Here is a 22,500-nt window from a genome sequence, read left to right as displayed (position 1 = left end):
GCATATTACAGTGGTCCTCCACATTTAACTGGGGTTAGGAACCCCAGTGAAAGTGGGAAAAGCGCAAATAAAAACCCACAAATACATATTTCTAGGTCTTCTAATGCAACTTGACGTCAACATCTGCTGGACGTTGACCTACACATTCCTAGAGAATTTGCCAATTAGCTTCTGGGTGCCATACAAGGTGTTGGTCAATACCTTCAAAGCCCTACATGGCTTGGGCCCGAGTTACTTAAGGGAATTCTCCCCTACTAATCCGCCCCCCTCTCTAAGTATGTTGGTACAGTGGTACCCCGGGATACGAATGCGCCGCCTTACGAAATTTCCGGGTTACGGAAGGTTTTTTCGGGTTACGAAAAAAATTTGGTGCTTTTCGGCGCTATTTCACACGAAATCGTGGCTTTTCCCCATTAGCGCCTATGGGTTTTCGGCTTGCGAAGTATTTCGGGTTACGAAAGCGGCGCGGAACGAATTAATTTCGTAACCGGGGTACCACTGTATATGAATTGATGTTTGGAGATTTTAAGGAACTAATAGGGATTTATAATTCAGTATTAGTATTTTATTGACAGTTCAATTGCATTGTATTATTTTAATGATGTAATCCCGCTTCAATCCTTGGAAGAGGTGGGACATATAAATAAAAATTATTATTATTATTATTATTATTATTATTATTATTATTATTATTATTATTATTATTCTCTAGCAATCTTTTGGACCTCCAGCATGATTTCTGCAGACATTGCCCATGGAGTCGCCCTGGAAGACCTACAGATTCCTAGAGAGAGCATATTAAATCCATGAATTCGCAACAGTCAAAGCCACAAATGTGACCGTATTTAAAAATAAGGAGCGCCCATTTTTATGAACGGTTGCAAACGCTGGACAATGGAGATAAGTAATGGGGATAAAAATCTTGTTTAGGGAAGCATTCCCAGGCCTTACATGATTGTTAGCCTACGCTGTTTTAACCTGTGTTATTTTATTGCTTCTAATTTAATATATGTATTAATCTCCATTGTTCCTTGCAGAGTGTATGCCACTGGCAGGTCTTTATTTTATTTTAATGGATTGCATGTACAGCGCTGTGTAAACCTATAGTGCTTTAGAAATCAACAACAACAACAATAATATCAGGTCATTTGATATGTGGTGCTGGTATGGTATACTGATAAAAAGACCAATAAATGGGTTCTAGAACAAATTGGACCCAAACTCAAACCACTACACAGTAATATGTACTGATACACAACCACCTCCCCAGGGCAAAAAATGCTTTATCTTCCATTCAAAACACCATTCAAAGACCTTCCTGTGAAATCTTCATTTCCAACTTCTAAAGATTAAAAGTGACACCTTTATTAAGAACGCATATTTGCGGAGTACCACAAGCCTTTATAGATAACACGCATGACCAATTTAATTTTTTTAATACACAACACGCACCCACATACAATATGCACTCAGACAAACATACCGACAAAATAAATTTACAATCTAGCAGGAATAAAAAGCATGAAAATACATTCCTCCAAGGCCGAAATTCACTGGAGGAATGAAGTGAACGGATGTGAAGCAACAGGCAGGTTATTGCTCTATAAAGTTTTCAGTGCAAACATTCAAAATGTAGTCCAGAAGCATACTGCATTATTTCATTCACCTTCCAGATTTCAAATCCTGCTTCAAAACTGACTGGGACTGTAAAACAAGACCCTTTTTCTCTAGGTCTCTACTTTTCATTTTAAAAGCTTTAACTTGTAAATATAAACTTACGGACAACTGGAAGAGAGACACAACTGGCAGAACAAGACTTTGCCCTTCTTCCATCTTCTTCCTTGATACAAATTCAAGGTTTTGTTGAGAAAAAAAGAGCATTAAGAATGAGGCGTGGGGCACAGGAGGAAATGGATTTCTATATCTTGGCCTACAGTACAAAATGGTCTCTTAGAGAAGTTAACAGCAAGCCTTGATTTGGTGGAGAGAGAAAGAAGGAACTTTACAAGATACTTTCAACAACAGTGAGGAAACGGAGGAGAAAAATATATCCAGCCTTTGTAAGTGGCAAAAGGCATGGAAACACAAGCATTTAATGCAGGGTCCCTCAATACAGAGCACTTCTTGTGAGTCCAATGTACACTGAGTCCATGAGAAACCAATGTGGAGGAATGCAAGTTCACAGTTAATGCTGGATTTGATGCTGCATCCATTTAGGTAAATCATACCTTCTTCTTCCCTGCTGTCCCCTTTGTACCTGAGAATCTCAGGTAGTACCCTGAGCTCTGGCTCATTCAAGTGGCTATTACCCATACAGCCCTGGGTTTCTCAGATTAGGGAGATCCATGCTGGAATGACTCACTTTTGGACACCTGAGCAGTATGGAAAGAAGACGGAACTGGATCGGATGTGGCAGCAACCCATGTAACCCATCTGTCTCTTTTATCTCTCCAGATACTGGAATATGCTCCGGATTTGTTGTGCTGAAGTGCCATCAAGACGGGGCCGTTTGGGAGAAGGCGTTGCAATAGGAACGGGAACTCTTTTCTTGACCTGGAAGACAGCATGAGTCGAGATAGCAGCGCCGCAACTCAGTCTGCAACTTTCTAGCACTTAAAAGTTATCCCTATCTTAACCTACACTGACATGTATTATCAACATCAGATACTGTTAAAGAACTAAATTTAAAGAGGTATTCCTGCCCATGTTGCTCAGTATTCTTATTTTTCTACAGGTGGCTGAACAAGCAGCTTAGGATTTCCTCAATGAATCAAACCTTTAAGCTCAGCAAGGATCCAATCTATTGCTCTAAGAATCAGATAACAAAATTACAAGGGGCTTCCAAGGAAGGCTTCGGATGCATCGACACTGTAGAGATAATGCAGTTTGACACAGCTTTAACTGCCATGGCTCCCATCCTACAAAATCCTGGGATTCATAGTTTGGTGAGGCACCAGCAGTCTGGCAGAGAAGGCTAAGAAATGGTAAAACTACAAATCCCGGGATTGCATAGGATGGAGCTAGAGCACTTAAAAGCGGTATCAAACTGCATTATTTGTACAGTGTAGATGCATCCTCAATCCATCGCTAAATCAGACACTCTCAAAACAGGATCAACATAGGTAAGCCAAAAGGCATGCAAAGGATTCAAAGGGCAAATGTAAGGTCATTCTAGTTTAAGCCATCCACACAGGATTGGTAGCCACTACCAGGGTTTCTATTGGTGGTCTTTTCTGGCATTGTTACTATTAATCTTTCAAAACAAATAGTAGACTGGGCTACCAAGGGTGGCTATCAATTGATATGGAATACACTATCTAAACATCAGACAAGGATTTAAACATCTATGGTGTTTACGCATGAAAGGGGGCCCTTCAAAGTGTGGTGAAAAATACACTGGAAGCACATTCAAGGTGCTATTTCTAAGGAATAATAGTAGCAGGGTCTACATAAGGAGTGTCTGCCAATTTGCTTGCCAGACAAAAACACATTTTTCTCTTTTTCCTCCCCACACTGAAAAGCGTCCTTAAACATACTCAGTCTGGGAAATAAAAAACTTAAATACAGTCTAAGTAACTACTCCTACTCAAATAAATCAAACATTTACCTTAGGCTTGGACTGCTCTGTGGGCTCTTTGCTTTTAACTGGGGAGAGCGTCTGGAAGACAAAGTTTCGTGAGTTCCTCGGGGCGTTTGGGTTGAGGTCCGACATGGCTGCCAGTTTCTGCAAGACTTCCTTGGGCCGGTTCAGCAGGGATCCATTCTTCATCTATAAAGCAAGGAGAAGGTTATCCAGAGGTGTATGATTCAAGCAGGTTGGCTGAGCCCACTGAAGATCATTTAGGCCTTCAGAGAAGTAAGCCAGGAGCTTATTTCTTAGCTGATACAGAACACTGCCCCCCAAATTTTAAATTAAATATTAAAACCCCACAACAAAATGCTCTCCTTACATGCTCAAATGTGTGGGAACCTCCACTGTGCAATTTGACATGCGTGATGAAAAAACAACGCACCAACTCTTTTTTAAAAGAAGCACTTTAGCTGCAAGGTGATATTTCTTCCCTTTAATCCACCCGCTATGCTACTAACCTGGGGATGGCTGGCAGGATGAAATGTTTCAAATGGATTTCTTGGTAGCGACTTTGATTCCTGAATTGCTGCTGGGGTGGTTGCTAGGATCAGAGGAGGGGGAAAAAAGGATGAGAAAGCTTTGCAGGGGGAAAGATGGAACACTGGGTGCATCTACGCTGTAGAAATAATGCAGCCTGACACTATTTAAAATGCCATGACTCCAGAATCCCAGTTTTGTGAGGCCCAGGTACTCTTTGGTAAAGAAGGATATGACCTTTATTGCCACTTCCTTCCTTTTTTACAGTTCTATTATTAAGTTCTTAGGGTTCTGTGATCCAAGAGTTAGCATCCACAAGTGCTCCAAAAGAAACAGACATACCTTTATTTTGTAGGGACTTAGCAGTGACTTTCTTTGCAAGTTTCATGAACTGGCTGTTCTCATCGATATCTTCCTCTTCCCCTTTCTCTGACTGCAAATAAAAAGGTTTGTTGTTAGACTAGGGAGTTTTAAACAAGCAGGAAGAAGTAAATACATAAGATGCAACAGCTGAAACAAAGGCAAGTCTTGCTAGTCAGGGTTCTGCTTTTTAAAAAGCGTTAAAGGCTGAAGCAGCCAAGAGTTGGCACACAGGCTTTAGGACACATTCTCAGCCATTTTTTGACCCACCATAAGACTTCTACAAAAATGTTTCTGGTAGGAAACAGGGCAGAGGGATCACAAAATTTTGTTTTGAATTCTCTTTCAGCTGCAACATAGTTATTTCTGTAGTAGAAAAAGCACCAATATGTTTGGGGCCAATGTGGGAGCTGCACCCTGTCTACTCAATCCAGTGCCATTTTATTTCACACCCACATTTGCCAACAAGTGTCCCTTTCATGGAGTCAATCCCTTCCATGACAAACAACATGTTTTCAAAGGCATTTGTGTCTTCATCATACATTACACGATAGATAGATAGATAGATAGTGTAAATTTACAATTCTTTATAAATAAAGGTTAATAATAATAATAATAATAATAGATAGATAGATAGATAGATAGATAGATAGATAGATAGACAGACAGACAGATAGACTTTAAATTCGACCCATAAGTGATCATGCTTGGATAAAAGAAGGCAATAGGGAATGGTCCTGGACAAACCCAGCTAGGCTAAACTGGTCACCTGCTCCCGAAGCCACTGCTCCCGCTCAAATCGCTCCTTCCTCCACTTGGCCTCTGTCTCCTGTAGATGCTCCTCATTCTCATCTTCGTCCTCACCATCTTTGTGAAACATATCCATCTGAGAGGAGTCATCTAAGAGATACAGAAAGAGAATCAGTTCTTGCCTCTCCAGTCTGAACTATTCCATTAAAAAGCAAACTTGTAATTGCAGAAAAAATCACTGTGGCAGCATGGGGAAGACTTGGAACAGGGTTCAAACAGCACTTCCCCAGTGGAACAGTGAACAGATTGGGGTGTAACATGCATCTTTCCTTCACTCTTGTAGCCTATGGAGTCCTATTAGACCTCTTGTTTTCCAAGGAGTACAGCCCACATGTCTCTTGCTTTGGTTTCCAAAAAGTAAAAAATAATATGAGTTTCTTAAAATTATTATTATTATTATTAACCTTTATTTATGAAGCGCTGTAAATTTACACAGCGCTGTACATGCAATCTTTTTAGTTAGACGGTTCCCTGCCCAATATTTCTGTTTCAGTAGGAGGCACTGGTGTTGCCCAGGGTGGCTGCCAAACTGGCCCATAGATCCTCTGAGGTTGTCCATTCCTGAGAAAGGTATTCAGTCACAAAACATTTAGAATCAAGGTGTTAAAGATTAAAAAAAAAAAAGGCATGTTTCTCACTTCCTCAAGTGGGACTTTGAAAGACAAGCCATGTTTGGTAGCCATCAAGGCCACCTTCTTTTGGTTTTCTGTCTGCTTATAACTACTGAAACAGAAAAGTTATCAAACAGTATTCAGGATGAGTCTCGCTTATCTGAAATGCCTGGGACCTGAAGTGTATTGAATTATGGAATATTTGCACATATACATATATATATTGAAATATCCTGGAGATTGAACCCACGTCTAAAGATGAAATTCATTTACCTTTCATATACATCGCATACACATAGCCTAAAGGTCATTTTATACACAATATTTTTAATAATTTTGTGCATGAAACAAAGTATGTATACACTGAACTATGAGAAAGCAAAAGTGTCACTATCTCAGTCACCCATGTGGACAATTTTGGAGTTTGGAATATTTTGTATTTTGCAATTCCAAAGACTCAGCATGTATCCAAGTTATATGTGACTGACTGATGGCACTGACTTGGTGGGTCAAGAGTTGTCCAGAACTCCTTCTGTCAATACTCTACCTATGTTCTTCCACCTGAACTTTCTCATCCTCCCAGGGCCGTCATTGTGCAGGTCTCCATCAGCAAGGTATCTCTCCTGATAGAAGCGCAGCTGCCGTTTGTCATCGTCCAGCATCACCTTCCTAAAGTGGTACCCATGCAAGGAAAGGAAACAGAGATTGGTCTTCACTTGAAAAAGAAGCCATACTTCCACAAAAAAATAAGACATCCCTTAAGTTCCACACATGGATGACTCCACAGATACTGACATGTGTATCTTGTTAACTTGATCCTGCAGCTCCACATCAGTAGGGAGATTCTCATCAAGGACTTCTTCTTCATATTCATCAAGTTCCTCGCCATCGTATTCATCTTCGCTTCCCACTTCGCTCCCCGAAAGCTCAGCCTCATCTTCCATGAAGTCCTGTAATATACTAAATGATTCCAAGGGGAGATGGAGAAGAGGAAAAACAAGTTGAGTTTTAAAGAATTTAAGGTATTGTTGACCATGACAAACCAGGGACTCGTCTTGTCCAGAAGTACCAGCGCCTGACTACCAAAGAACCTCAAATTCAGCTCTCGGGTAGAGACACACTCTCTGTAGCTTGTTCTGCTTTGCTGTTTCAAAAAAGGCATTTATATCTGGAGAAGATACTAGCTAAACTTTATATAGCACCAACATAGACCAAAATCACTGAACTACAATAGACTGGAAGTGCAAGGCTTCTGTCACATCTGGCAGGATACCAAGCTAACAAACCCAGATTCAGTAATGAAATTCTGAGAAAACCTTTATTAAGAAAATATATATCCAGTCTTGTGACTTTCACTGTCAGAACTGACCAGCAAAAGTTAACACTGTCTAATTAAACTGCACACAATTTCAAAGTGGGCTAAAGTCTTATTCATTCTAATTAATACACATATTTTCTCTCTTGTTCTGATACCATTCCTTGTTTGTTTTTACAGCTAGACTCTTTCACAGAAACAACCTGGTACAGGCTCCTCATGTTTACCTTCCTTCCGGTATTATCTCAACACCTGTGTCTGAGATCATTATGTGTTAGCAAAACCCGTCACACCAACTACTCAACATTTCATGGCAGGCAAAGTGCATATGCAACTCCTGGCAGCTTCAAGTATATTACAAAGTTGTATAATTCTATGCAGAAATTTGAGAATTTTCAACATGTCAGCCTTGCAAATGAGCCCAGGAATGTTGCAAGCCTATAAAAACGTTCACTAGCCTGTTAGCCACTTACTGCTAAGGGAGATTTTTCTGAATCCTCAGCCTCCAAGTTCCATTTATGTTGTCTAAGGTAAAGATGAGAGTCAGGAAGCAGGTCAGATATTGATGTACTATAACCCTAAGCATGCCTCATCACTGGCTATACTACTTAGGACTGTGAGAAGGCACACCATTCTGTAGGATGGAGCCAGGGCAGTTAAAGTGGTTTCAAACTGCATTATTTATACAAGTGCACCCTTTGTTGGAGCAGCAACCTCCAGCTCCCATAGCTTAGTTTGCTAATCTTCTCAGGCAGGACACTGAAATGTTCTGTTACTTGCATCCTTCAAGTGTACATTTTGTGTGTGTTTCATTTAGCTTCAGCTTCTGCATTTCCTCAGAATATAGCAAAACTACAATAGCATTCTACGTTGGCAAGGCTACAAGGATTTACTTACAATTTCTTCTTCAACCCTTCTCTTCGTCTCAACACTTCCTCTTCATCATCAATTTCCGATTCAGCTTCACCCTCTTCTTCCTCCTCGCTCCCTTCCTCTTCTTCTTCTTCCTCCTCCTCCTCCCCTTTGCTCTTCTCGTCCTGTTAATCCAGAAAATATTGCATTCAGAAATTCAGGCAGTACATGGGTATATTGTTTAATGTTCTTTATTACTCTCTACCATTTCAATATTCTGAAGATATTCCAATCTGGAAAAAAAATGAAATCCAAAGCACTTCTGGGCCCAAACATTTTGGATAAGGGAGATTCAGACTGTAGATGAAACTTGAATAAGGCAGTTCATCTGCACCATGATGCCCTTGTTCTGTTAGGTAAAAATGATATTTTCAAGTTTTGGCTGCATGCAAAGGCTAAAATCCAATGTGATGCTCACAATGTCAGGATTTTCAACACCTTCAGCTGTCTTCAATATGGAAAACATATTCTGGGGGGGTTTCCCATGATGTTTTAGGAGGCTGAAGTGGAGAGGATGGATGACATTCCTTCACTGACTTGTGCGAACGGAGGTCAAGTGTTTGATACAACCCAACTTTCTAAGCTTGTTCAGAAAAACACCCTGCAAAGATGCATAATACTGATGATACTCACTTCTTCACTATCAAAGGGATGGTCATCAGTTACCAACTGGAAATCGCCAAACTCTTCTTCTTCTTCATCTTCCCTACAAGTACAGAAATGGGAGGTTAGAAGAAAGTATACTTCTGGAATGGAACAGAGGTTAAACATGTCAGTTTAAGTTGCTATATAACCAGTCCCACCTAATGAGCCATAACAGAACAAGATAAGAACTGAAAGAGCACCATAGGCAGAGAGGAATCCAAGGTGCTGCAGTGTTCAAACAAAGCATGGCTAATCTTGGGGAGAAATGAGCAAGAGGAAGCACCAGAACGTCTTAGTTTCCAGTTTAACTGGAAAGCTTTGATATGCAGATGTAACTAAGTCTGGTCTATTAAAACACATTCTTTTTATGATCCCGTCCACTGAAGTGAATAGAAAAACTGACAAGGGACTTGATACTTTGCACATCCCTGTCCTTCAGATCCTCACCTGTCCTTTGGGAAAGAGCCAGAACAAAGAGCTACTGCCTCTGCCATGGCGTCATCAGTGCTGTCCTCTTTTTCCAGCTTAGAGGGTTCTGAAGAGGCTCGAATGGGAGAATCTGAGAAAACAATCAGAATTGAGAAGTCATGTAACCATGCTGGTAGGCCATGGTCAGCATCCAATCTGCCCCACATGAAATAGGAGGGAATACTCTTAAGTAGCATACTAACAGTACTGGAGAGGTCTCCACTCAGAAACAAGATTTTTGGAAAATCAAAGTACCTGTACTTTGAAACAATGGCCAGTTTCACCCGCTCACAAAAATGCAAAAACCACTGCACAAAATCAAAACGGAAGTGGCCAGAAGGCAGAAAAGATTTTGTTTATTGGTAATGGGAGACCTTTGTTCTACTCCAATCATGAATTCCAGGAACAGGTAATGTCCTTCCCTTCCCCAAGAGTTTGGGGAGAACTTTTAGTGGAGTCCAGGATGGAACTGCAGGGTTACTAAACAGCCTCAGTAGCTGCACGCTGCCCACACTTTACCCCATAGTATAAATGAAAAGAATAGGTAAAATGACTTTAACAATTAATAGTCCATTAAAAATATTCAGATACAATTTCCTGGCCAGAACTAGGTATGGAGTAGCTTACGTTCCTCATCTGCCTGCAAAAGTGTTTTGGTCTGAATTAAGTATTCTCTCTGGATTTAGTGTTCAACCTACAAAAGACCAAGGGCACAACTTGGGCTTACAGTCTGCACTCTCTCTTGCTGTGAGGAATAAGACTTAGGACTTGCCTTGAGATGCAAACTTTCCAGAGCAAAGGTTAAGCAGTTCTTCCATGTTTGGCTTCTTGCTGCCGTAAGTGCTAGGCAGTTTGTCCTGAGACCCGAATTGTCCAGAACAGAGATCCAACAGTTCATCCATATTGGCATCCATTGCATTCTCATCCATGCTAGCCAAAGGCAGGCGGCTCTTGGACGACTGGTATTTGTTCTGCTGATGACCAACGTTCAAAAACCTAAAGCAAAATTTGTGTGTAGCTATTATAAGATGTTTACTTTCACCAAAGCAGTCTCACCTGGTTTAATGTTATAACACAGAAACCTCAGGAAACCACTTCTCTGAGGACTACCCTCAGATGTAGAATAAATGCCCACAGCAATCCTATTTCTTTCCAAGATTCTGCATTCACTGGGAGCTGATAGCAGCATCTTGCCTAATAACTCAAATTCTTTTCATTTTTTCCCAGTAGTGAATTGGCAGTTTCTATTTCTGATAGCAAGAATCCAATTGAAGAACAACAGATGCATTTTATCACTCTCTTTATCTGTTCTACGGACTTAAAGATCCATGCCAGACAATTCTAGGCACACTTACTAAGTCCCACTATATTTAATGCAACATGTGCACATGTGTTGTGAGCCTTCGTTTCCAACTTATGGCAACCCTAAGGTGCATTCACCCAGTGGGTTCCCATAACCAAGCAGGGATTCAAACCCTGGTCTCCAAAGTCCTGGTCCAACATTCAAACCACTCACAGAACAGTCACTGAAAAATTATTTTAGGAATGATATTTTAATCGCATTTTTGAAACCATTGCCAATATAAGAAAGACAGCTTTGTACAGCTACCTACCCATCTGCATCAAGCAACTGACTCTGAGTATCATCTTCTAAGGAAAACTGGAACTGGAACCTCCCAGCTGCTCGAACTGGACTTTTCTCTTCAGATGTAGCATTGTAGAGATCTTGTGAATCTTCAATGGGGAGGGATGGCTCAGATGCCTTTCCTGAGCTCTAAGCAGACACCCCAAAAGAAAAACTACTGGTTAAACTATCATGGTACAATCCTATGGAATCAGGATTTGTAGTTTGTTGTGGCTCCAGAACTCTCTGTGAGCTTTCTCTGTGAAAGGCTAAATATCTCACTACAAATCTCAGAATTCCAAAGCCTTGAGTCATGGCAGTTCAAGCGGTGTCAAACTGCATTAACTCTGCAGTGTAGATGCAGCCCTAGTGACCACTTGGAATCAGTTAAGTCTGCAAAGCTTAAAAAAGTTTACCTTGGACGCAGTACTGACAAAGCTTGTTTTGAAAAAGCCAGGTGAAGGAGAGCGCACCGCGCCAACGGCAGACAAGAAGTTGCCCCCACGTGTGAGTTGCTTATTACAAGGTTGATAGGAGGGAATCATGGAACCAATGAGCTCAAAGCTGCTGTTGTGGCTGTTCTCCTTGGCCAAATTTGGCAGCAAAAAGGAATCTTCATCTTCTAAGGGAATTGTGGTGGGAGAAAATTGATCTTAGAAGAACCAAAACATAGTAATGTAACAAATAATAAATAATATTGCAGTTACCACAGACTGTGTTTAAAGTCTGGGTGCTTTAAACATGCGTGGACAGCACCCAGAGACACCAAAACACACTCACCCAACCCAATAAAAATACTTTCCAGCTCCCTCTGAGTCCACATGCATTATTTACTTTCATTATTTACTTCCCCTAAGCAGGGAAAAATATTTTAGCTTCACAACAACCAAGTGAAGTTGTTTAAGCAGCAAACTAGTAATCTGACAAAGGTAGTTCGCTTTACAGGTGAGCAGGGACTTGCTTCTGGGATCTCCTCTCTGCCAAATCTAAATATATTCCATAAGTGACTATGATGGGTCTCTCAGGTTTTGGTAACAGAGCAAGAGAGTTACGCAAGATATTTCAAGGGAAGGTTCTTAACAGAGAAGTGCACTGCTCAAAATAGATGCCAACTGAAAAAGTGGGCAGGTGTTTTACCCAGCTTCTCCGGTCGTTTGTCCATGACTTCTTCCATCTCAGCCTTTTCACAGGGAAGAGAACATCTGTCAGAAACAAGTGTAGCCAATGTAAGGTAATCATATTCTTTTTTTGTTAAGGATTGTTCTACATATGGCAGTATTCAAAGAAATTAGCATGAATGAATGTGAGTGAACTTAACTGTTGTTAAGAGGCTGTTGGTACTACCTAACATAAGGCAACAGGCAATTTGTATTTCAGATCTATCCCCAATACATATATGCTTTTGATGCACAAATGGCAAAACGTACCCTGTTTTTGAAGAATTATCCTTGAACAGCAACAATGTCGACTCTGTGGAAGGCAGCTTTGGAACAGCCCTGAAGTGCACAGGCTTGGCCACTGGTTCCTCATCAATGGATTCCTTGTCTGTTTCTTTGTCACCATCTTCAACCGCCTGCTCTTCTAGCTCCTCATTGTCCTCTTCTGCCTCATCAAGAAGATACTCTATACTCTAAAAGAGTAACACAAGTGAGCAAAAGAGAATTAATTCACTTGAAAAGTGTACCCTCCAGAGCAAGTGAGGACTCTTGAGAACACAATGAGAGTCATACGGGATCAGACCAAAGTCCTATGCAATTTGATAACATGTTCACATGGTGGTCAATCAGTCACCTATGAAAAAGCCCTTCAACCAGCCATGAATGCAACTGCTGAAGATACGGGGGAAATAACTGAGCATGAGTGCGTGTTTCCAAGAGGCAAATAGTACTAACAAGAGACAAAGTGCTAGACCTCATTGGTAAGCTACAAACAATTGAATCATAGGGTGCAGACAGTATCCACTTGAGAGTTCTTGAAGAATTCAAAAGTGAAATTGCAGATCTTTAATTAAACCTTCTAAATAAAAAAATATCAGCCTGTAGAATTCAACAAAATCCGGGGGAATACAGCAATCGACGGCTATCAGTTGCAATGGCTTTATGCTACCTCCAGGTTTAAAGGTTTGCTTCTGAGAATACACTAGGAGAAAGATTTTCAGGTCATGGCCTTCTCAAGGGGAGAATGTGTTCATGGTTGTACGGTACTTGTACAAATCCAAATCACTAAAGGAAAAGGAGAATGTGGCAGGGCAAAGCACTGCTCAACCTGTGCCACTCACAACTATACTGTTTGTTACTGGAGTTCTTTGCTGCTAAGATGTGTGAAGGGCATAATTATGTTAATCTTGATCTCATTTTATACCATCCTGTATTTGGTATTTCATGATCACAACTGTTGCAAGGTATGAAAGAGGCACTTCAGCATTCCATGGCTGGACACCCTAATTACTCCATTAACCCCCTTTTCACAGAAGGAAATTGCTTCCTGATCAATTGGACATGGCGAATGGGGTGCATACACGCTTCCGCCTGCAAAACTACCTGAAGCTTTGCCCAAACCATTGGACAAAGGAAAACCTGCTCTTCATTGCCTTTCTCTGGGCAGCTGGAGCCTTTAGGACACTAAAATATGATGATTTGTCACATTTCAAAGAACTTTTATCTCCCTGGCAAAGGGCCAATATGAAACATGGCACAAATTCCCAACTGTCTTAGTTCCTGGACAATTTGTGAACAATCAGCAACCCTCTAAAACTTGCTGATGTAGACAAAAAGAAAAGAAAGGGAAGACCTCTTTATTGCCTTCCTCCTCCTCCTCATCATCATCAGATTCATCTGTCATTTCTTCCTCCTCTTCTTCTTCTTCCTCCTCCATCATCTCCTCATTATCCAGTTTAAACAATGCTTGTCGCTTCTGGCGTTCTTCTATCCTGCGGAGCTTCATGGCCTCCTGCAGCTTAGCCTTCAGCATACATAACTTTTCACCTGGACAGCCAGGAAAGCATAAATATTAGATGCACAGTTCATACACACACAGTTACTGTACCACCTTGGGCAAATATTTTAATGAAGCTATTCAGTTTATTTTAAAAGCCTGGGTAATTTATTTGAAACAGAGGCAAAAGTTGCACAAACCAAAGTGCTGACTGAGAGAGTCAAGTCTTCTGGGCTAGGATAAACTGAGCATACAGAAGTCGATCAGTGAAGATGAGGCCAGGCTTATGCTTGCCTAAAACATACAACTCTTGTGTTCTCGCCTTTGCTTGATTCTCCAGATTTTTAAACCTAGCTGAAAGCATGTTTTGCTCAACAGATCTTCCTGTTGATAGGCAGGCCCCAGAGCAGTTGATGCCACTAAAGAATTCAAGGTTTCACTATCACAAAGCACCCTTCCCCGGGCATAGCTAGGGCATTTGATTTTTCTTTTGTATTCTGCATCAAAGATGCAGACTCTTCCCTTATCAAATAGCAAGGTCTCTTCTTTAAGAATGACACTGTCGGGAAACATTTTGCTTTGGGGATTAAAACTGGTCAAGACAAGAGCCCTCACCTTTCCGCCCCGACTTAGAAGAATAATTAGAAGCCCATATCCTATATTTAGTCCATCTAAAACGATTGATTGCAACAGAACAGCCCAGCCCAGACAACTATACATATGTGACGCAGTTAGGTAGGTAAGTAGAAAGGATGTGGAAAATGTTCAGTAGAAAAATAAAACACCACATCTCTACTTACAGAACAGCATCAATATACACCTTTATCTGGCCAAGGCTAACCCACAAAGCTGGTGCAACTCAATAAGCCAGACCAGGGTTTTCCTTCCTCCTATCATTCATTGTCAAGACCACTGCAACAAGGCTGATGTTCAGCAGTTACCAACAAACCTACAAAGAAAGGCTAAATAAATCAGGATCAGGAAGGCCAGAAAGCATCATTGCAGATGCTTGCAAGTGGACTGCAACTAAGCTCCATTTTGCAGCCTGGGATCTACAACCTGAATTATTGTACTGGGTCTTATCCCTGGGCGAAATCGAACCATGCTTTGCATGCTTGGTAGAGAAATGTCCAAACTGGTAAGAATGATATCTGTGTCCCATTCCCTTAGTTCTAGCTATTGCTGGCCTGCTAAAGCTGTTGGCAAATTGGAATCTGATTACTGGGGACAAAAATGTTTCCCCAGCCTTACAAACAACCCTTGCGCTTCTGCTCCCTTAACCATACCTGGCTTTGTGGGGATGGCATCTTCTACAGTCTCTGCGGCCAGTATCACCGGCACCACATCTGCTTTCAGCTCCTCCTTGCCTTCATTAGTCGTCTCTTTACGAATAATATTCAAGCTGACCGTTCGCTCCGTCTTTGGTTTGGCAGCATGAAGGGCGTGCTTCGCAAAACGTTCTTTCAGTGCTTCAAGTTCTGGTTTGACACCTTTGTTAAAAAGGGAAAAAATACCATAGTATTATAATCACTTCTTTTGAATTTCTGCAGCCTTTATTTTTGATTAGCCAATTAGATCAACAAGATCCAGCTAAAATTAACAGAACCGGTCCAGGTGAAGAACAGGAGCCTTCCTGTTAACAATTTAACCACTGTGTCCATCTCTGCTTGGGTTTCCCTGAATTCTTGCACAAGGCGGTGGCTCTATAAAGGAGTAAAGATCAAAACTCTACAAACATGGCATAAGGATGCAAATACAAATCTGGCACCATACCTTTGTTAGGCTTAGGTTCGTCAAGATCAATAAACGAATCATCCTCAGAACAAAGTCTAGGCTTGACTGTCAGGTCCACACCCAGCTCCCGAAGCCGATCCAGTTTGGACTTCTTTGTCTTTTCACCAGTAGGTACCAATGCAGCTTCTGGTGGCTGGACAGTTTCTTTGGGCCCTGTGCAAAGTCCTGGTGGCAACTCCTCCCTTTGCTGAAGGGCACTTTCTTCCACTTCATTCTCCAGTGATTTGAGGCATTCAGTGGTGATTTGGCTATGCTTTTCTTGATTGTCAGAAGTCCACTCCTCTCTAAGGCACTCAGGTTTGGAATCACTGTTCTGTTCATTTTGCTCAAGGCAATCTCCTGTTGTTTTTTCCACTTTCTCAGTAGAAGAGCCACTTGTGTTTACCAATATAGGGTCCAGGAAAGCCGAATCCTCTGGATTAACCCTCTCTCCCAGTTCTCTCATTGGCGACTGGTCAGGTTGCTCTTTCCCAGTCTCATTGCCACTGGCGCCAGATTTCTTTGGAACAGCACTTTCTTCATCAAGATTCGGTTGATATTTAGTCGACCTGTCAAGAAAAACAGTCAAGCTATCATCACCTTCCACTGCCATGAATGCTGTCATGTGAACGCACAAGGGAGACATACAAAAGAAACATAGAACATAATAATAGTTTAGCCTGATAACCTTGAAAGAAGAGTATGAAAATATACAATTTCACAGATTCGGCCAATATCCAGACACAGCAATGTATAAATTGCTCTTTCGTTTGGGGCCGAAAAGGGAGATGATACAATATTTCCCAACCAACACCCATATATATATATATTTGCCCATTTTAAGCCAGGTTTGACTTACTTTAGCAAAGTCATTGCACTGCCCTGGAAGACAGGGCGAGGTTTACGTTTGAAGAATTCATGGACGCTTTTGGCCTCCGGTAGGTGATATGGGAGTGGCACAGTGGCTTCTACCAGAGAAGGAAACAAGGACATTAGACCACCTTATGTAGCGCAACGAGGAAAAGCATAAATCATCTTACTGATACACAACCACAATAAGGATGAGTTCACATGTTTTACAGAATCATGCATAGACTCTCTTTAACTCTTACCTCTAAGAAGCCGCTGGGTCTCACTGTGCAGCTTCTTCATGGCTTCTTTACTTAACTTGGCTGCCTTCCGCTCCTAATATGAACAACATGGAGGTGAACACGCTCACAAATGTAAGGTAGATTTTATATATATATATATGGCCAGCACATTACTCAAAGAATTAAAAATATGACATACCAAAGATGGAGGATATAGTGGTCTTTAAGTACCATGCAAATCGTCACCATTTCCCCCTCCCAAAAAAAACCTTGAAATTAGAAGGAAAGCTAAAAACAAGAGCACATGAAGATTTGTTTATTTTTACCTTTCTAGGCTCTTTTAACAGTGGTTCCACATTTTCATCCATCACACGTTCATAATCTTCAGCATCAGTAAACAGCAGTTTGGACTAAGATGAAGGGAGAGGATTCAGTCAAATCTCATCTCCCACAAAAGTGAGACATGCTTACAGATTTATCACACACAATGTTAATTTCCTTGATCCCAAAGGTTTTTAAGATTGCTGTGGCACATTTGGCCAGTCAGAGCTGGTTGTTGCCCAGTAAACTGGACTGCCACACTTTGCAGGTGTGCTCCACCACAGTAGTACATTTGGAAGCTTCCTACACCCTTTATTTCAACGTACTGATCTCCTTGCCGCTGCATCTGCACTGCAGAAATAATCCACTTTGACACCACTTGAACTGCTATGTCTCAATGCTATGGAATTCTGGGACTGAGGTGGTCAAATACCTTACAAAACTAAAGATCCCAGGATTGTATAGCCATGGCAGTTGAACTGATATCAAACTGGATTATTTCTGCAGGTGAGAATGCAGGCTACCTGGCAGTTGGCTCAGGAAAACGAAAATAAACCAAACACTTTGCTTTGATTTTTTGGAAAGATTCGGTAGAATTTACCTTTTTTCTCATTTCCTCCTTCGCCGCAGCTTTTATTGATTCCAGCGATTCTCCATCTTGGAAAAGGGAATCCCCGTCTTGTTCCTCTTCCTCCAAGCCGTTCTCAAAGAGGTCTTTATCAGCCAACAGGCACCCGCTGTCATTAAAAGTAAACTCCTCGCCGTCCTCCTGACCCAAGGGAAACAGAATTAAAAACTGAATTAAAAATTGATCTCCTCATTCCTTCGATACCCATTTCAAATACATACTATATAGGCATACCTCAGTTAACAAAGCCTCTGACAAAGAAGCACCTCTTTATCAACTCTTTTTATGCCCTCTGTGATTTATTTTCCACATTCAATGTGACATGTATCAGTTGTGGGGTTTTCCTCAAAGTGAGAAACATTCCATCATGCAATCCTATCCACAGTCTAAAGTGTCAAATCGAGAACACTTGGGTCATATTTATCTAGACTGGGGCCTGTTACAGACTGCCAAAATAAAGCTGCTTCGGGTCTCTTTGGAGGTATGCTATTTAAATGATGCATGGGCCCTAAGAGTCCGGAGGTCATGCCAAAGCCACACTCCATTCCTAAGAACTGGAGTGCAGCTTTGGTGCAGCTTCCGGATTCTTAGGATGCATGCATCATTTAAACAGCATACCTCCAAAGAGACACGAAGCAGCTTTATTTTGGCAGTCTGTAACAGGCCCCAGTCTTCTTTTCTCCTGAGACAGTAGTGAGTTGGGCTACTATAATGCTAAAATGGTGCACCACAGGGGTTCAAGTCAATGCATGAAAGCACAGTTCTGCAAAGTGCTCCCCTCTTTCCCGTCATACCTTTCGTTCTTGCGTTTTTTCCTTCTTTGACGCCTGTCTAATGGCCTTCGTGCTCTTTTCTTTCTTCGTCCTCCTTCTCCTTGGACTACCTTTTTCTTTTCCTTCGCTTTGTTTCACGCCATACGTTTTGTGTTTCTTCCCATGTTTCTTGGGGCTTTCCCATGGAAGCCTAGGCAATAGGTCCTCAGCATCACTGCCATTGCTGTCAAGCAGAGCTGGGCTGGATCTCTTCTCCTTAGCAAGAAGCGTATCCTCATATTCCTTCACACCTTCCGCCTCCGAAGCCTCTGATTTCTCAGGAACGAGGTCTTCTTTTTCGCTATCGCTGTCTTGGAGCACCTTCTTAGACTTTGTTCTCTTCTTCACATAAATCTCTTCATCTGAATCTGTTAAAAATATAAACGTTATACATCCCTTTGCTTCCATCCCTTTTCCCCCCATGCATGTTTTAAATAATAATAATAATAATAACTTACATCAATAAAATAATACAACACAATATAAAAATATAATTAGTGAAATACTAACATTAGTGCAATAAAATAGCTAAACCATAAAATAAGTTATCTCTCATCTCTTAAAGTCTTACCCTCTTTTTCTTACTGATGGCACTACAAATCCAATTATATATACCTTCTAAGGAGGGCTTATGCTGAATTCAATATGATTTCGCTGAAGCTTGTTGGATAACGTTGCTCTCTTAGCCAAAATAATGCCTTTTCTGGCTACAACCTACATTCCAGTTCAGAAGCCTATTTACACTTGTCCCTCCATATTCACTAGGGTTAGGGGCACAAGACCCCCGTGAACATGGAAAAACCACAAATGACAAAAACAGTGTTTTTACCTGAGAGGACACCTCTCTAGGAATCTCTAGGTCTTCCAGCGCAACTCTGTGGTCAACGTCTGACAGGCACTGACCATAGAGTTGAGCTGGAGGAGCTACAAAGGCCTATTGGAGTGTTCTCTCTAGGAATCTCTAGGTCTTTCAGCGAGACTTTTGGTTAAAGTTGACCATAGAGCTGCAGCAGAGGAAGACCCAGATATTCCTAGAGAGAACATATTAATCAAATCCGTGAATTATGAAAGCCGCATATATGAAAGCCGCTAATATGGAGGGATGAGTATAGTTAGGGAGCTGGGGATGTTCAGCCTGGAGAAGAGAAGGTTAAGAGGTAATATGATAGCCCTGTTTAAATATTTGAAGGGATGTCATATTGAGGAGGGAGCCAACTCTATTATTCTATGATTCTATGGGCCCAAACAGATAGGCCAAAATAAAGCTGCTTCGGGTGACTTTGGAGGTATGCTGTTTAAATGCTGCATGCGTCCTAAGAGGCTGGAAGCCGCGCCAAAGCCATGCTCCAGTCCTAAGGCACAGCTTCTGGCCTCTTAAGATGTGTGTGTCATTTAAACAAGATACCTCCAAAGTCACCTGAAACAGCTTTATTTTGGCCTGTCTGTTCAGGCGCTATGAGTCTCTCAGTCTCAGAACAACAACCACCATGATCAGACCTGGAAAGGTGTTGTTGTTTTTTAACTACAACTCTCCAAATCCCTCAGCCCCAATGAGGGATTCTTGGGTTCCCCCAAAAAAACATTAACTTATAACAAAAGCGTAGATATGGGATAGGTATATACAGGTATACGTCAGGTAACAAAGCCTCCAACAAATAAGTGGAACGTGCAAAGGAGAGCAGTGGAGTCTCCTTCCCTGGAGGCCTTTAAGCAGAGGCTGGATGGCCATCTCTCAATGGGGATGCTTTGATTGTGAGTTCTTGCATGGCAGGAGGTTGGACTAGAGGGCCCTTGGGGTCCCTTCCAACTCTATGGTGCTATGATTGTGAGGATCCCTCTATGCTTTTGAGAGCCAAAGGGATATCGTAGTAAGGTCCTCACCTCCATCATCGGCAGACGCTTTCCCCTCGTTGATCTTTGCCGGGGAGTCCATTTCGCAGCTGCCTTGGCCGCTGTCCGAATCGCTGTCGAAGGCCTCTTGCGATTTCGCGTCCTGGACGTCTGAGCCAACCTACGACCAAAACAACATCGGTACACATGAAGAGAGAGGCAAAAGAAGTACAGCGCATAATGTTATTAATAATATCATTTCATTTTGAGGCGGGTTACAACATTAATACTGTTTGCCATGGCTCACTGCTATGGGATTCTTAGATGCACAGCTTTGTGAGATATTTACCCTTCTCTGTCAGATAACAAATCTCAGGATCCCAGAGGATGGAAACATGGCAATTGTGTGTGTGTGTGTGTATCATATATATATATATTCATATACATACAGTACATATATAATATACATTCTCTCTCTCTCTGTGTCTATATATATATATACAGTATATATATATATATATATATACACACACACACACACACAGTCATATACATATTCCATAGTCTATACATATATATATACAGGTATATACACACACCTACACTTACACACAGTCATATACATACAATACATATATAATATACATATTCCAAAGTCTCTCTCTCTATATATATAGATATAGATACACACACACTCATATACATACATGTATAATATATATATATTCTACATATATGTGCATATACACACAAGCATATGTATATGTGTGTGTGTGTATATATATTCTATACATATATATTGACATATACATACGGTACATATATAATATACATACTCTCTCTCTCTACATATATATACAGTCATATACATATTCCATAGTCTATATATATATATATATATATACACACACACACACACATACACACAGTCATATACATACAATACATATATAATATACATATTCCAAATTCTCTCTCTCTCTCTCTATATATATATATATATGCATACACTCATATACATACATGTATAATACAAATATATTCTATATATATTTGCATATATATATATATATATACATACACACAAGCATATGTATATGTATATGTGTGTGTGTGTATTTGCATCCTTTTTCAAAGGAGATCTGTAGTTTTTGTGGGACATTTAGCCTTCCCTTTCAGAGAGGCCCTGGGACCACAGCAAACTACAAATCCCAGGATTCCATAGCACGGAGCCCTGGCAGTTAAAGCGGTACCAAACCGCGTTAACCCTGCAGTGCGGACCAGGCACACAAGGCAAGGCGAAGCTCACCTCCTCCATAGCACCGCTTCGCTCCCGTCCGACGAAGGGACCTCTCTGAGCCCGAATTCGAGCCTTCGCGCCTTCCCTTGGCGTTTGACACCGCCCACATAGCCACACCCAATCAGGATATAGCTTCCCTGCGTCACCGCCCGCGCCGCGCATTCCCATTGGTCGCCGTACTGCCAAGGACGTTCTACAGACCAATGGGGAAACAGGGTTTCGGCGGAGGCACCGCCTCCCTGCCTCAAGCCCCGCCCTCTACGCGACGCATAGAGATATATACAAAGAGATAAAAAATGAAGAGTGACCTTGCCACTTCATGAAGCTGAAACTTCCGGGTTCCTTCCCCTCTCCTCCAGAAACACCAAAATTTATTTATTTGTTTGTTTGTTTTATTCAGCCAGAAAGGCTTACAAATAGTTAATTAGACATTTCCCTACCCTCAGGCTTACAATCTAAAAAAGGACTGTAGTCCCCAAACTGTGCCCTTTAAGAAGATTTTGGACTACAGCTCCCAGAAGCCTCAGCCATGTTGGACAATAGCCTGGGATTCTGGGAGCTGAAGTCCAAGAGTACCTTACATTCAATCATATCCCATCATGAATAGCATATTGCTTCCAAAATCCTCATTAGTTCAATGCCATTTGTTATTATGTTCACGACCATAATCCAGAAGACGCTTCGATTATGGCAGCTTTATTGGCACGAATGGGATTAAACATAGGACTTTATCACACTGGGGCTGGTTTCGGCATTAAAGAGAGATTAAAGCGCATTTAAAGCATCCCGCAACTGCGCAATGTGCGCAGACGGTTATCGCACACAATTGCACAAATAAAGCAACGTCGGGAATGCATTGTCACCAAAATCCCAAAACTGAAAAGATGCTCGCTAATGCTTCATGGCCACTTTAATGGAGCTTCTCTTTCTTCGAAGATGTATTGCGCGGGGCAGTGCG

At 41.4% G+C, this 22,500-nt stretch overlaps 1 protein-coding gene across 1 annotated transcript; it reads right to left on the bottom strand.

Annotated features, from left to right (window-relative positions):
• Nucleotides 1–1,362: 1,362 nt before the first annotated feature.
• Nucleotides 1,363–21,634, bottom strand: CLSPN (claspin). The gene is made up of 25 exons (XM_042438890.1): nucleotides 21,552–21,634; nucleotides 20,294–20,423; nucleotides 18,395–18,780; nucleotides 17,574–17,741; nucleotides 16,978–17,061; nucleotides 16,673–16,745; nucleotides 16,420–16,528; nucleotides 15,561–16,129; nucleotides 15,074–15,277; nucleotides 13,644–13,837; nucleotides 12,281–12,483; nucleotides 11,991–12,055; nucleotides 11,270–11,475; nucleotides 10,843–11,003; nucleotides 10,002–10,225; nucleotides 9,209–9,320; nucleotides 8,750–8,822; nucleotides 8,102–8,241; nucleotides 6,685–6,849; nucleotides 6,437–6,558; nucleotides 5,238–5,368; nucleotides 4,451–4,541; nucleotides 4,090–4,172; nucleotides 3,608–3,769; nucleotides 1,363–2,553 (listed from the first exon to the last, which is right to left on the bottom strand). Exons 1-25 carry the CDS (start codon nucleotides 21,558–21,560, stop codon nucleotides 2,443–2,445), a joined length of 3,975 nt encoding a protein of 1,324 aa, XP_042294824.1. The 5' UTR covers nucleotides 21,561–21,634; the 3' UTR covers nucleotides 1,363–2,442.
• Between the last annotated feature and the right edge of the window lie 866 nt (nucleotides 21,635–22,500).

This window comes from Sceloporus undulatus, chromosome 9, assembly GCF_019175285.1.
Source record: "Sceloporus undulatus isolate JIND9_A2432 ecotype Alabama chromosome 9, SceUnd_v1.1, whole genome shotgun sequence".
Lineage (NCBI taxonomy): Eukaryota > Metazoa > Chordata > Lepidosauria > Squamata > Phrynosomatidae > Sceloporus > Sceloporus undulatus.
The sequence above is the reverse complement of the archived record's forward strand: the minus strand, read 5'-3'. Positions and strand labels throughout refer to the sequence as shown.

Bases quoted from the DNA above. Each gene is read 5' to 3' on its own strand.
- CLSPN (XM_042438890.1), bottom strand. The intron at 17,742-18,394 runs GTATGACGGGAA...CCCTTGGGTCAG, and splicing joins AAAAAACGCAAGAACGAAAG to GAGGACGGCGAGGAGTTTAC. The intron at 6,850-8,101 runs GTAAGTAAATCC...GGAATCATTTAG, and splicing joins GAAGGGTTGAAGAAGAAATT to TATATTACAGGACTTCATGG.